Source organism: Choloepus didactylus, chromosome 8, assembly GCF_015220235.1.
Source record: "Choloepus didactylus isolate mChoDid1 chromosome 8, mChoDid1.pri, whole genome shotgun sequence".
Classification (NCBI taxonomy): Eukaryota; Metazoa; Chordata; class Mammalia; order Pilosa; family Megalonychidae; genus Choloepus; species Choloepus didactylus.
Window position 1 is genome coordinate 69,226,270 of NC_051314.1, and position 16,264 is coordinate 69,242,533.

Genomic DNA, 16,264 nt, shown 5'->3' on the forward strand with positions numbered 1-16,264 from the left:
GTCCAATCCTCAGCCTAATTATAGGATCCTATTTTTAAGAAATTACAAGAAGCGGGTACTACAATACTCCTACACATTTTCTAGGTATTTTACAACCCAGGCAAGGAAACATTTCCTTGTATCCAACCTACACTCCTCCAGTTACAATATTTCACCCTTACCAGAGCTTGATACAGTTTTTTTTTTTTTTCCTTATTTCCCTGCTGCCCTTTCCCTGCCCACCAGGTTTCAGAGTAGGAAATTGGTTCCTACTCTGGTACCAAACAAACAATCCTATGAAGGTGCTAACCCACTGTGGCCTGGAAAGATCTTCATTAGAATCACCTGAGGTGCTGGTTTAATGTCTCCTGGTTTCTGAAGCACCCCAGGATCCACGCACTAAAGCTGGAGAACCTCTACCCCAAGCCCTGAAAGATCTCATCCTACCACTGTCTTCCTCTCACCTTCAGACAAGCAAAACAAAGATTTATTCAGAGTGAAGATAAGATTCTGTCTGTCTCTTGTTGAAGAGCTAAACACAGATCTTTCTGTGAAGTCTAGAAATGCTCCTAGAAAAGACACCAACAGAATTCAGAGGGTCAGCGTGTCATCTGTCAGCCACCCCTCACCTTTGTGATGACTGGACCACAAGGAAAACTTTAGAAAGCTCATGAAGGGGTAGTGGGGTAACACATTCACTTGTCTTCACTTTGTTGCTCTGGCAAAAGCAATACCCTGCCAAACTCTATTTTCACATTCCACTGGGATTAAATCAGCCTTGAGGATCTTCCAAGGTACATCAAATGCTGTGCATTATGCTCAGTAACTTAAAGGATGGAGCTCCAGGCTTCATTGAACCCTATGATGGTCAGTCTCAGCAATTGTTCATTCAGTGAACCGGGCATTATGTTGGGCACTGCAGGTGCAAAGATGAGTAAGACAGTGGCTGCCCTCTCAGAGCTTACAATCTAATGTTGGGGGGCAGGCCCATAAATGGGTGACTACAATCGCATATCAAAACTGATAGAGGGATGTACAGAGGGAAGTTTGTTCATCTGAGGAGATGATTAAAAATGCACATTCCAGGCTCTACCACACCTGCTGGCTCAAAATCCCTCAGGTCCTGAAATCTGCATTTTTAAAAAGCTCCCCCCCCCCAAAAAAAAATTCTTATACATCCTTATACACACTGATCTTGGACAGCCTTTGACATTAGAACTCCAGAAGTGATCGATTCAAGAGTGCTGGGCAGCCCAGCTCTATAAGGGGTTTGTGGCTCCTAGGGCATTGGAGGTCTTCACCTCCAGTTATTCTTCTGCTATTACTTTGAGACCCCTTTGCCCACGCAGGCCAAGGACTGGTTCAGGAGGGGCCAGTAGACAGGACTAGCAGTGGGTAAGTCTTCAAGTACCAACAGTGGGTCAAGATCAAGTCAAGCCTCTCTCTTGCCTTAGTGATGCTTATGGATAGTCCTGACCCCAGGCATGTTCAGGAGTCGCTGCTCCCAAGGCATTTAACTCTCAGGTTTCTCGTTCCTGTTCATCCTTAGTAAATGACCCCTCCCCCTAAAATTGTCTAATTCTTCTGGGTAGTTTTGGATCACCCTGAGGAAAGCTGGACACCCAAGTTTGAAGATTTGGAGTCTCTCCATTTATTAGCAACTATACAACTTGAAAGCCAAACCTCAGGTTAAACTTAATTCTACAGTGGTCTTGTCCATCTATCATATTAAGAGAAGAAACAGTCTAAGCATGCGGCCTATTTAAACCTCTGTGCAACTTATCACTCTGGAAACCTGGAGGTGGGGATGGACTTCACTTTTACCATTTACTGAGGACAGGAGTTGGTATTTAAGCATTCTGTTGGATATCATGCCATGTTGTAGGCTTTACACAGATTCAAAGCTCTTCAGTGATGGGCAAAAAAACGTCGTCGTTAAGAGCACAATGTGCTTTGGGAACACACCTGGACGTGAGCTTGGCCCCTTTTGTTCCTAGCTGGGTAACCTGTCGATGCCTCCGTTTCCTTATCTGTGCAGTGGGAATAATGTTACTTTCTACCATACAAGGTTGTTATAAGAAATATATAAGTTTTAAGACTGTAGGTGCTTGGAACATATCAAGTGTGCAATAAATGTGTGTATTAGAATTCTGTAAGTATTAGGGTGCGGTAACAGCAGAACATTTAACAGCTGCTTCATACTCTATCCTCTAAAACAGTAGGGCCACCTCAATGCAGGAGCTGACAGTGCTGTGTTCCCCCCACTGGGAGATACCGGCAACCACTACCAGGTCTGTGCTTCTTACTCTGAGGTTTCAGTAACATAGGTATCAGCAGAACATTCCAGAACAGTGTGGGCATCCACAGGATAAACATCTTCCTGCAGCTTCAATGTCACCTGAAGAGTTGGGGCAGATCTTTTTTGTGTATTGAAATAAATGTTGATTATGTATTGGCTTATGCAAAATTCCAGTGCTTTTTTAAGGTTAAACAGAAGACTTGAAAAAGCACTGATGTACTTTGGGATATTTAAGCCGTGCCCTGTGTGCTGTAACCAGTTCAAGGGCACTTGGATGGAAAGTTTTGAAACTCTATAGCATAGTGTAGAGTTCCACCGCAAGTGGCTCTTCCCAGGGGACCACAGGTCTCTGTGCTCCATGATACAAATCTCTGTGTGACCAGAATGGGAGAAATTTTGTGAGGCAGGGCTTCAAGAGCGCTCACCAAGTAGAGTCTCTCTCTGTAAGTAGCAATCTGTTTGCTCTTTTCTCCCCCCCATGAGTGGCCATGGGGTCAATTTTGGTCATCTCCCAATCTGTATATACTGACTTGGTCTCATCCAATATGAAGTCCAGTGCCAGTGAAATTCATGTTTGTTTCAGAATGAATGGTCCCTGAGAAAGCTGAAATCACTCCATATTTGTGTGCTTATAAAATAAGGATCTCTGATTCATACCCGTGGGGAGATCTGAATGTTATTGATTATAATGTGAAGCTGTCCTGGCCAAGCACTAATGCACACCAAGTGGATACTGAATCAAAAATAATTTCCAAATCTGAAATTTCCCTAAAAGTCATTCAGAGAGCATTATCCTGAAATAGTATAGGGTCTGTTTTGCATGAACACATGGTTATGTTTCTCAAAATACTGATTCAAAGCATTTTTTCCTTCTGTGTGAATCTCTCTCTGCTGCTAAATTTGGGTCCTTGAATTAAGATAACATTTACTTTATTTACTTTATTTAGCTCATCTGTACAGCACCTGTGGCCCCTACTAGGTGCTCAATAAATACTCCTGAATGAATCTGGTCAAAGCCTTAGCTCCTAATTTGGGAGCTACTAAAAATAAGTTCTTTTCTTCTGCCCAGACTTTCAGCTGTGTATAGTCTCTTATTAGTGGGTTTTGAAATCAGTGTAGTATATGGAGATGGGCATATTAAACAAATTAAATACTGCAGAATAGAAAGAAAATATCAAAGTATATATCACATAGGAAGGACAAATACTATTTTTTGAGAGGCATGTGTGTGTGTGTATAGTGGGTCACCAAGATATTTTCTACTGTGGGTCACAAGATGTGAAACCTCTGCTCATACCCCGTTAACTCTGAGAGACCACCAGTAAAATAAAAGCAAGCTTACTATCATCCATTGGGCTGGTGGGAGGAAGAAGATTTTTTAGGCCAAAAGAGAGAAATGGTTCCCAAAACTCCAGGCAGAATCTGGCTCAGGCATGCTGATGGGTGGGGGGAGGCGGGGGGTGGTGGAAGGATAGACATTTTCCCAGGGCCTGTGCTACCTGAGGAGCACTGGGTGGGCCCTACCAAAGAGGGGATTTCCTCAAGGGTAATTTCAGTGTCAGCCACCAGAGCTTGGGCCCCATAATGGAAAGTTGTCCTGTAGAGAAGGTTACCCCTTTGATGCATCTAAAGAGATAGAGAAGTTGTGGCTCTCATCATGGCAGCCAGGTGTGCCCAAAGAGGGCTGTCTTGCCCCTGCCGGCCCTCTTAAATTACATCTCCAGGTATTCATCCCACTCTTACAATTCAAACATACTGTTTGTTTCTGAATCCAGGGTGTTGCACCATATTAGCAGAAGAACGTCAATTGTTCACAGCTTACAGACAACTAATTTAAAGGATGGTCCAAAGACCAGAATGAGAAAACATTTTGTTTGGATAGTCTAGGCCTCAGAAAGGCATGTTTATAATCAAGGTATCCCTTCACAACAGCTCTCTTGGCACATGAACTCAGGAACCCAATGAATCAAATATGGCCCCTTCCCCCAAAACCTAGGTTTACAAATAACTAATGCCTGTTAGTCAGTGGTGAGCCTGTGGTGGAGAAAACATAACCTGCTCCCTCAGGGCATTCCTAAGCCCCCAAATTGCCTACTGGATATGGGCTGTTTCCCAGCCTCTTCAGACTCATCCTAGGGACCCAGGAGCCACCATCATCTGCACATCACAACTTGGACTTGAGCCTGACCTCATAAAGCTTGGCCCAGAGTCACCCTCCCTGACACACATTAGCTCCATCTTTCCAGCATGGTAAGATTCAATCCAAAGGCAAATTTAAGAGATATCTGGAAATTTCTTAACTGTGAGTCTTTAAAACCAAGAAAAAGGACTCTTAAAAGAAGACATGTTTAAAAATAAGCCTAAGACCTAATCAAAAACTGAAATCATCTTCTGTCTCCTTAAAGGAAACACACACGTGCACACTTGGATGTTTACACAGCGAGAGGCAGACTCGGCTGCGTCCGATGAGGCCATCTCAAGGCGCAGGCAGCACCTCCATTAACTGAGCGCTGTGGTTTGGCTTTGGGCTTGATTCCTTTGGAAATACAAACGGCCAGCAGGAAAAAGGAAGCATGGGGTGGTTGCCAATCCTGCATCACTTCTTCCAGGAAGGTCTGAGGATGGTGGGTATGGGAGAGGCAAGCCAAGCAAGAGCCTCTGCGGATTCTGTGAGTTGCTGAATTGAGGTCATGCCAAGCTCTTAAAAGCCACGAGCGGCCTTTGGGCCCCAGGCATGTGTCTGTTTCTGAGCAGCCAGGCCTGGGTGGTGTTATCTCCCTGGCCTTCTGGGAGTCGAGCTTCTGTTGAGATTTGGTTGTAGGAAGGCAGAAGCGGGACCAAAAGACCAAAAAGCTTCTGCCTACCGTCATCTAGCCAAACCCACTCAGCCCCTGTGGAAGGCTCCCATACCAGGTGAGGACCAACTTTGTGCTGTGAGCAAGATAGGACTGCCCTCCTAAGGGCCACTGAGCTTCCAGGTGAGTGGGGGCGTTTCTCCTTTTACGAATATTTCAGCCTAACCCAACGGCACTCCCTTTAGATTCTTTGGTCTGTGGTGTTCTTCTGAGTCTCTTCAGTCTGCACCTTACATCAGAACCATGGACTTTTTCAGATAAAGTTGCACAGGTACTTGCTTTTAGGCTCCAATATCATTAGCAAGGTGGAAAAGCATGAATCGGGGTGACCTGGGGGCTCAGGAGAAGCAGACTTCCTATGGGGAGGTGCTCAGGCTTCCTGCCTTTGGTGGCCACCAACTAGTTATCTGTGTTCAAGAAAGAATGAGGCTCCTAAGACATTAATAGCTACAACTTATAGTTAAATAGCACCTTGTCCTTCCCGAAGGAGTTTCCCAAGCATATCTGCATTTAATCCTTGCAACCATCCTGTGAAATATCCAGCCAAAGAGGCAAATTGGTGAGGTCGGGGGGACTTTCCCAGGGTCACAGCTAGTTCATGTGAGGAGCAAGATGTGACTGGAGCCTCTGACTCCAAGCCTGGTCTTCTCTAATGTACCACAGTGTGCTCCGCCAGGAGGGAACAGGAATCCAAGGGGAAAGGGTCCCAGGGGAGGCGAGGAATCCAGGGCACTGTCTAGAGGGTAGCAAGTGGAAGAATGTGACTCTGGGCGCGTGTCGATGGAGCTGCCCAAGTGTCCTGTCAGGATTAGGCAGTCCCCGAAGAAAGAGGATCCCGCTACTCCCCCCCGGAAGGGGTCACGTGCTTCTTAAATGACTTTGAAGTCCTGCAGAGGAGACTGAGACTTGGGGAAACAAGTGGTATTTCTGCCCCTCTTTCTAGGACAGAAGGGAGATCGTGGGAAGTGGTCTGGGTGGATAATGCCAAAGCGCGAGTTCAGGGTTCCTGGCCTGTGGTTAAGAAGTCAGAATGGGGGCTCTGGCTGGGGATGGAGGAATCCAGCAGAATAGGAAGAACTCCCTGAAGCGGGAGATTTTCCTCAGCAAATAGCCTTTAAACCAAGTTGATGCAGAAGAAGAAAGTGGCCTGGGTAACCCTGTGTACTCTGGAGAAGAACTGTGACAAAAATCCACCACTTCGGAGGTGGTACTTAGGAATTATCAGGAGAAGGGAATAGACAAGAGGGTCATAAATGTTATTTTTGTAACTTTATAACCCTCTACTAACATATATAGGTAGTTAAAGGAAACCTGTAATTTTACTATTAAGAGGTAAACAAAGTCAAAGTATCACTGATAGGACTCAGCCCTGAATTCAGCCATTGGAAAGCTTACTACACTTTGTATATTTTGGATATGGTTTGTGTTGTGTGAGAATATATCTCAATAAAATTGGGGAAAAAAAACTAATGAAGAAATTTAAAAAAAAATTAAATGAATGGGGAAGCCAGGACTACGGTTATATCACTAGAGGGAAACTCACATGCTGAGAAGCATGAAGGGATAGCCTTCATTCATTTATTCATCCATTTAGCTACTATTTACTTTATAGCCACAATGTCCCAGCACTATTCTAGAGGTGAGGGTTTAGCAATGAATTAGACAAAAGTCCCTATCTTCATGGAGTTGATGTTCTAGAGGGCAAGGCAGAATATAAACAAGTAAGCAAATTAATAAATAAGTTCATCTCACATTATTCTCTGTAGATGCCATGGAGAGCTGAAGCAGCAGGAGCTGGAGCAGGGAATCATCAGTGATGGAAGGCCCTTCTGAGTGACGCCCAGGAGCCAGCTAGGGAAGGATCTAGGGGAAGAACGGCCCAGGGCGAGGGGAACAAGCCACAAGGCCCATGGCAGGAACAGCCCTGCATGTTAAATAGGCAGCAAGAAAGCCAGCTGTTAGGAGAGAGTAGCAGGAGTGATAAACGATCTCCAGAGCAGTGTGCAGAGACTGAGCCACGGAGGGCCTTGTAGCTGGATTGTATGTTAAGACTGGTGGGAAATCACTGGAGGATTTTATGCAGAGGCATGATGATGGTGGATAGAAGAGAGTTAAATGAAGAGAAGTGGTTGTGGGAGAATCACTAGCAGGCATCCCGACCAGGTTGAAAATTTGGGCAAAGCTTTTTCTGATAAAAATTACAAATGACGCTTATAAGAAAGTAAAATGTTTTAAATATTAGGTGGTGGTAGATGCCATGGAAAAAAATAAAGCAGGGAAATGGAATAGGAAATTTGGGTAGAGGAGCAGTTTTAAAGAAGGCCGTTTGATTACTTGGCTTTTATTTAGAGTACAAAGGGGAAAAAGCACCGGAAGGTTTGTGTAGGGTGATGACATGGTCTAACATTTTAAAATAATTACTCTTGTTTCTATGAGAATAGAACGAACGGAGGTAAGGGATAAATCTGAACGGTTTTCAGCACCTTCACTGCCATCACCCTGGTCCAGGCACCATCCTCGCTTGCCTGCATTATTGTAGGGAGTTCTGATGCATGATTGCAGTAATCTAGGCAAGAAAGGATGGTGCTAGGACCTGGGTGATGGCAGTGGAGCTGTTGAAAGCCATTCAGATTCTGGATGTTTTGGAGGTAGAGAAAACAGGATTGGGTATCATATTATTAGGGAAAATACTCCATTCAAGAGGTGAGGAAAAAGTATGAAAAGGTTTGCCGCAAATGGAGCCTACTTCAGGAAACAAGTGGGGCTAGGAGGCGGTTAGAATCGAGGGTCCCTGGGGGTGGGGGGGCTGGCCTGAGAGCTGCAGCAAGGGAGCGAGAGAAAGGGAGAGGGTTCAGGGTGCCAGTCTCCGAGGCGGGAAGGCTCTCGGCGCGGCCATGCAAGTGAGGTGTTGGGGACCGAGGCAATGGGCGTCAGAGGTGGGTTAGGGTGATGGTCAGGATTCCGGAAGCACCAGCACAGCATGTAAAATTGCCAAGAATGACGAGAGGGAAAAGGGCATAAAAGCAATCTGTGAACCCAGGCTGGAGTCATCAGGGAAGGAGGGAGAGAGTCGTGGAGGATGGTGGGTGAGCCAGTCAGGAGCCAGGGGGAGCTGAGAGCAGACGTAGGGGCTGGCTGGGCGGCAGTGGAGGGGAGCAGCCAGTGCCTCTCTCTGGCCTTGGGGTCAGAGAGGTCTGAAGGAGCAGCATCCACTGGAGGTTTCCTTCTTGATAATAACCATCTCCTTTTTGATGGGTTTCTAGGCTGTTTGAGCATAGGAATGGTGTTTTCTACTTTGTAAGAAATTTGACTGTCTCATCTCTTAGGTTTTTGGAGAAGATGGAGAAACACTGAAAAGATAATGGTTTAGTTAAGTTGCTTCATCAAAGACCTGAGAGCCACACCCACTGGCACAGTGTCTATCTAGATCAGTGTTTTTCAGTCTTTTTTTTTTTAATCCTATGTGCCTATTGCTTTTAAAAAAAAAAAATTGTTTATTGTAATAATATATAAAAAACAACATTTCCCATTTTAACCACTTATATATGTAAAATTCAGTAATATCAATTACATTCACAGTATTGTGCCATTGTCCCCACCACCCATTACTAAAACTTTTTATCACCCCAAATAGAAACTTTGTACCCTTTAAGCAGTAACTCCCCATGCCCATGCCCTGCTCCCCTCTCTCCCTGAGTAATCTGTAATCTACTTTCTGTCTCTGTGCCTTTCCTTATTCTAGGTATTTCAAAGAAGTGAAATCATATTTATCCTTTTGTGTGTGGCTTATTTCACTCAACCTGATGTCTTCAAGATTCATCCATAGTGTAGCATGTATCAGAACTCTATTTTTTAAATAGCTGATGATATTCCATTTTATGTATTTATACCACATTTTATTTATCCATTCATCTGTTGATGGATAGGCACTTGGGTTACTTCCACCTTTTGACTATTGTGAATAATGCTGCTGTGAACATTGGTGTTCATAATGTTCTGTTGTGAATATCTGTTCAAGTCCCTGTTTTCAGTTCTTTTGGGTATATACCTAGAATTGGAATTGCCTGATCAAATGGTAATTGTATGTTTAAATTTCTGAGGAACGGCCAAACTTGTTTTCCACAGTGGCTGTACTGTTTTACATTCCCACCCACAAGGTATGATGGTTGCTTTTCCTTCGCATCCTCTCATCCTCACCAACATTTGTTATTTTCTTTTTATTTAAGAACAACCATACTAGTGGGTGTGATGTGGTATCTCATGGTTTTGATTTGCATTTCCCTCATGGCTAATGATGTTGCATCTTTTCATGTGCTTGGTGGCCATTTGTGTATCTTCTTTGGAAAGCCCTTGGCTTTTTAAAACAGTGGTTATCTTCTTATCTCCCCTCTACTGTTTAGTCTATCTTCTGTGCCTTTCCACCAGACAAGATTCTGCCTAGGTTTATTTTACTTTCCATTGTTTGTATTAAAAAAGAAATTGATGGATTTCTCATTTTCTTGATAGAAAATTATGCTGAATTTGTTTTTTTTCCAAATTGCACACACTTTCATCCACAAGTTTTCAAGAATTGATAGTTAGCTTGGCCTGGAGAAAGAACTCTAATGGCTTGATTCTGCTTGGCATTATTTCATTGACCTCAATGAAGACAGCAGAAGCTGGCTTATCAAATTTAACATTAACATAAGCATAGAAGGAGAGCTTCTGGATGAAACATTTTGGATTTTGGATGAAAAGACCTGAATTCAGAAAGCTCTGGGTAGGTTGGAACAATGGACTGAAACCAGTAAAATAAAATTGATAAGGATATTGGAATCTTCTATTGAGAATAAATTACCCATTGCATAGGTGTAAACGAGGGGCGTTTGTGAGCCAAAAAAAAAAATCATTTCCAGATCGTTTTACTTGTGAACTGGGTTACTTAAGACACACAGACACAGACACACGTGTGCATACACATCATGCACATATAAGCTTCTTTACTTCTTAAAAAAACCAAAGCCCAATCAAAGAAAGTCATAATTTTATTCTTTTTTGGACCCTGTCTTGTGTTTTCACCTCTAAGTTCCATTCCTTGAGGACACTGGCAAACTAGAAAGCTCCCAGAGGGACCTTACTATAGTATTGGATTTTTAGTAGGTGCCCAGTTAGTAACTGTTGAATGAATGGTGACTTGAGTAGTTGAGAATGGTCCCCCAGGGCCTGGGAAGAACTGATGAAGGAACTGGGAAGGAGAAAACTTCGAGATAGCTATCTTCTAATATTTGCAGAGCTGTCAAGCAAAAGAGAGACTAGAATTATTTTATGTTTTTCTGGAGGACAGGCCGGACATACCGGTGGGTAAATGTTGGGTCAGTTTCTGTTCTCCGATGGAATGAGCTGATGTTAAATATTGTGAAGTTTCCAGGACAAAGACTGTATAGCAGTCCCTTCAATGACAGAGGCCAGGGACCAATATGGGGTGTATTGTAGGAGGGATTCCTGCATTTGGGGTCACTGACACAGACTCTCAGTCTCTCCAGTGCTGAGTTTCTCCTTCTAGTAGGTCCAGACCAGGGGCATCTTGCTTTTTCAGTCTTGTAGAACCAACACACCAAGGGAAATCATTATATATATATTTAAAAAAAAAAAATGTTCAGTGGAAACTTTTGGAGATAATGCCTCTGAGTTAGGGAAAGCCAAAAACATAGCACTTTTTAAAATTTGTAGTTTTCTCCTCATGTCATCCTTTTGTCAGTTGGCCTCATAAAAATTCATAAAGGAATTGACCCAAAATAAGAGGTATTCCAAAAATCTTTCGTAAGCCTTTCAGTTTTAAGTTTTCGTAACTAGTAATTGAATGTATTCTTTGGTCGGTTATATTACTGTAAAACTATTGTAAAATCTGAATTTTGTGTTGTTCGTGGTTTTTTAATTCATTCAGGGTTTCATAAATCAGAGGAGAAGATATCTTGTCATAGAACCAACTAGTATGAAGGAGTTGGTTCTATGACTAGACATTTTCTCTTAATCTCAGATCCCAAGTATATCCATTTCTTGGAGCTCTCTCAGGCTTCAGACTTCTCTCCTTTAGCCTCTACCAACCCCAGCTGAGAAGGATGAAGCCAAGGACACTCTGTAAACATAGCTTCAAGCCTAGTCTTCTAGCCTTGGACTATAATATAATAATAAGAGACAAGCCTTTCAAGTTGGTAGAACTAGGGTGGGCCCCTTAAACTGTGAGAACAGATTTGAGGGAGGCCTGCTGTCTGTAGAGAAGGCTCTGTCGGATTGTTTGGCCAAAGGTGAAATGACCTGGAGAGCTGTGGCAGGTCTAAGAACATGCGGCTGTCATATCTGCTGACTCTCCTCTGTTCTTGCCTGTAGACTCTGTAGTAGAGCAGCTGCTGGCTCTGTCCCCACATGGTCTTATGTTCTTGCACTAATACAGAAAATTCCCCTTTCTCTTTTGCCAAAAGTTCTCTTTTTCTTCATCAGATTTCTTTTTCCACTCACTGAGCAGTGGACAATAATGATCTGATTTCAGCCTCTTCAGTTAGAACTGGAAATTCCCAAAGCTGAGTCCTTTTTTTTTTTTTTTTCTGGTGTGTTTTCTGGGAATGTCTGAGTCTGGCTTTAGGGCTACCAAGTTGGTGTGTGATCTTAGGAAAGTAGCTTAACCTCTCTGAGCCTCAGTTCCCTGATCTGTAAAAGAGGACATTGCAGAGTCTTGGTAGAGATTTTAGACACCATAAGTAAGCCCCAAATCCAATATCTGGCGTGTAGAAGGTGTTTAGTAAATAACTACATTAGGTCTCATTAGTTTATAAATTTCAATCAAGTTACCAATTTTTAACTCTTGAGTATTTTATACTTTATTATTCAAGACTTTAATTGTAGTGATAATTCCACCTACCTTTATGTGATAAAATATGCTTAGGATCCAGAAAGACCAAGGAGGAAAGGGTGTTGAACTTTCTCTCATCAGTTATAGTTATTCACCCTCATCATACCAGAGCCACACTACTTATTTGCTATGGTGGGAAGGGTGAGGGTTCATCGTTGATTGGAAACCAACACTGGCAGGAACAGATAAACCTTCCTTTTCTGGCGTTGCCTTTCTGTTATTAAATTTTTTGTTGTTCCCCAAGATAAGGAAACAGAAGCAATATATAAAATTAGTATTTGCAATTGTCTCAGTCTTGCAGGTGAGGACTCTAAGATAAGTGTGTGTCTTTCAGAATTGTGGTAATGCTGACTTTGAACTCCTGAAATTCTCTTCCCTGAGAGAATTCAATTACCTGGGCTTGTGGTTGAGTCTTAAAGAAGAGTTTGCTCGCTGCCTTTTCAAGCCTGTTAAGAGTGCTCTTACCCTATCTCTGCAGAGCTCTAAGTAATTTCCAGTCATTGCTTGTAGAGCTGCTGCCTTCTGTCATTTAATTCCAAGCTCCTGTGCTTGGGTCTTGGGGCTCCATCCTCTCTCTAGGTTGATTCTCTAACCCATGGGAAGGATCATTTTATATCTCTCTAGTTGTGGTTCCCAGTCTTCTTCCTGTCTGTCTGGGCCAGTCTTCTCACTCTTCATCATTTCTCTCCTTTCCTTTGAGCTGTATAGTCCATCATCTTTGAGGTTAAGCCGATTGAAGACTTATTGTTGAATTGATTTTGAATGTTAGCTAACTGAAGTTTGGTCTACAAGAGGTTCACAGCCTTGGCTGCACATTAGAATCACCTGGGAAACTTTAAAAAAAAAACAAAACTGATGCCTGGGTCCTACCCCCAGTGATTCAGATTTAATTGATCTGAGGTGTGACCTGGCCATCAGGATTTTTAAAAGCCCTTCCAGATGATTCAAGATGTAGCCAAGGTTGAAAATATGATAGTCTGCAAAGTCATTGAATCCCCAAGCTAGGTCTATATTCTAATAATAGCTTTATACAAGTGGCTTGTATACCACAGTGTTTAAAATAACCCATGTGAGTATAACACCATCAAAGTGGCTATTTCCACTTTGATGGAAATTCGGTAGATTTGGGGGAAGGAAATAGTACAGTTCCTTTTTCAAAAATTCAATTCCTAGAATATCTCTGGGCTCACTTGACAGCAGCAGCTAGCATTTATTGAACCCTCAATATGTGGCAGACACTGTGCTAAATACTTACTAAGCTCTTTGCATTCATTACCCCATTTTAATCCTCACAACAACCCCACATGTGAGCAACAATGTTTCCCCTGTTTGATTAATGAGGACCTTGAGGTCCAGAGAAGCTCATCTGTTTGCCCAGGTTTAGACAGATGGCGTTGCTGAATTCGAGCCCAGGTGCATCTAGAACCAAAACTTCACTGATTCTCTAGCCCCTGAGAAGGAACAGCTTACCCAAATAGCATCCTAGAAAATAGGGATGTAACTGCTTTAACTTTGGGGTTGAAATCTTTTTAAATTGGGTTCCATTCTTTATACATCAAGAACTTCCCTAAATTTGATTTCAGATTCACTCCCAAGTTGCCTAGGGAGGAACATTTAGTCAATTAGTTTTTTCCATGCACTCAGGAGACATTATTTTAGAAAAGCATCTTACTCGTTTCTAGCACCAAACTCAGCAGCAGCTATATCCCATCTTTTACATGGTCTTCCTGATACTACTTTGAAGTGGTGAATAAGCATGCTCTCCTCGTTTTGCAGACAGGGAACTGGTAGGCCAAAGTATTAATTATCTACTAAATATTAATAATAGCTACTACTAATTGCGCATTTACTAAGTGCTAGGCCCTGTGCTAAACTCTTTACAACCTGTGTGATTATTCTCATTTTACAGGTTAGGAAAACAAAACCAAGAAAGATGAAGCTACTTATTCAGGGTGATACAGCTAATAATCAAGTACCTTGTTTGTTTGTTTTTGTTTTTTAATTTAACTTCCTTTTGAGCAAAACTGCAAGAAACAGGCTTCATTTGCTTTCTACCCTTAACCTTGGCCAGCCTCAGCTGTGCACATAGTGACATCTGGACAATCATGTCTGGAATAAACCATTGAAGCATAAACTGGATTTTCTTTCTGTGTCAAATGGCCATTTAAAAGCTATTTTGAAACAAAGAATTTTCTGCCAACCTTGAATGACGTACTGAAGGTCAAATAGGCTCTAAATATTCCTGCTCCGGCCATCCCAAAACGAGGCTTACTTTAGTTTAAACAAGCCCTGAAGGTGAGAACTGGCTCTTGGAGTAGTTTCACAGTTCATCCATCCCTGAACTCTGCTCTTTCTCATAGTTTCGGATGAATAATGTGTACCCATTAGCTGCTGGTGGGGCACATCCTTATGCACAGACACTGAACGCTTAGAACAGAAACGCTTCTCTCTTTCTTGCTAATTATGAATAAGCTAACCTATTCTCCCTCTCTGAGCATATAAAGACTTGGTATTTTCTGGTTTGCAAAAACATACACAAAGGCACAATTCTGTAAGGAGAATAACTCTATAAAGAAAGATTGGCAGTGTGAGGAGCAGATGGAGTCTCAGGGAAAATAAAGTACCTGGAGGCCTGTGTCGGGGCAGCGGGTCGCTAATTGAGTGCAAACCTTTTTTAAAAATGTTTTTATCCCCCTACAGGGCATACAAAACCATTGAGGATGATGACTTGAAGTTTCCCCTCATATATGGAGAAGGCAAGAAGGTAGGTGCATGTGCTTTGCCTGGACTGAGAGGACAAAGCTCTGACCTGCTGCCATTCTGTGTAGCCTGTGGCAGTCTGTGCGTTCTACTCAGCAGCTCTTGATTTTGTAGCTTTGACAGCTTGAAAGAGTATCACATCCATCATCTTCAGGCCCCCCTCTCTTGAGGGTCCAAGAAGTAGAAGTATTAGGGAGCAGGGGTGGAACACAAGGGACTAAAGTCAATTTTGTAAAAATACCATCCACCTTTCCAATCCATTTGGATAACTTTTTATGGTGTTTAAACATGACCACTTTCACATTCATCATCTTATTTGATTTCTGACAATAAGTCGGGAGGCAGGCAAAGCTGGCCGGATTATAAGCAACTGGGGCTCTGAGGTTAAGATGGCTCAGGCAAAGGCACACCGCTAGCGAATGCCTACACCAGATCTGGAACCCTGGCCCTGTTACTTCCTGGTCCAGTGCTCTCACACCTTCCCATGAAAGTGTTTGCAAATCTGCTTTTCCACTTGACACATGGAAGGGGATTCAAATCTTCACTGTAATAATGCTGTGGGATCACTTCTAATTTATTACTTACACATCAACCAGACTCTGGGCTGAGGTAGCAAAGATACACCATCAGCTCCCAGAGCCCCAGCAGGATCAAACACTGAGCAGCCCAGTGTTGAGCCAAAGGAAGGCCATACATAGATTTTACAGTGGTCCACGAGTAGAGACTTGGAGTTTGAAATCAGGGCACGAGATGAAGAAACTTTGAAGACATTTCCCAATAAGGACAATCATCTTCTGATTCATTGTGTTCATCGTCTGAATACTCATATGTTTCAACTTGTTACTAAGAGTTCCGATTAGAGATGAAAAATGTAGCCATGTAAAGAAGAATTCAACTGAAATTTTTTCAGCATTTGATATTTTTTGTCAGAAAGAAGTAACACATAAGCAAACTGAAGGATGTCTTCATAGACAGGACTTTTGTATGTGTGTGTGTGTGTGTGTGTGTGTGTGTGTGTTAGAGTGAGTGTGTATGTATGAGAAAAAGAGAGCAGGCACACAAGATTAGGTTTTGGGCTCAGTGTAGACCAGCAGTGATTTCAATGGAAGGACGCATTTCTTGGAGGGAAATGAAGCATATGTATCTGATCCACTTGGGGATCATTTTTAAACTAACCCGCCTGTACCAGTTTGTATGTATTATGTCCCCCAGAAAAAAAGCCATGTTCTTTGATGCAGTCTTTTGGGGGCAGACATATTAGTGGGGATTAAGTTGGAAAGTTTGGATTAGGTTGTTTCCATGGAAATGTGCCCCACCCAACTGTGGGTGATAACTTTGATTGGGTAATTTCCATGGAGGTGTGGCCCCACCCATTCAGCATGGGCCTTGATTAGTTTACTGGAGCACTGTATAAGCTCAAACAGAAGGAGCGAGCTTGCTACAGCCAACAGGGACACTGAAGAATGCACAGGAGCTGAGAGAGGA

General features: G+C 42.8%; 1 protein-coding gene across 3 annotated transcripts in view; it reads left to right on the forward strand.

The window, feature by feature from the left end:
- Positions 1-16,264, forward strand: part of PPM1H (protein phosphatase, Mg2+/Mn2+ dependent 1H) — a 311,989-nt gene that overhangs the window by 244,453 nt on the left and 51,272 nt on the right. For all 3 annotated transcript variants that reach the window (XM_037847540.1, XM_037847541.1, XM_037847542.1), the window contains one exon: positions 14,720-14,783. In XM_037847540.1, the coding sequence (XP_037703468.1) occupies positions 14,720-14,783 (64 nt within the window). The remainder of the gene's footprint in view (positions 1-14,719; positions 14,784-16,264) is intronic.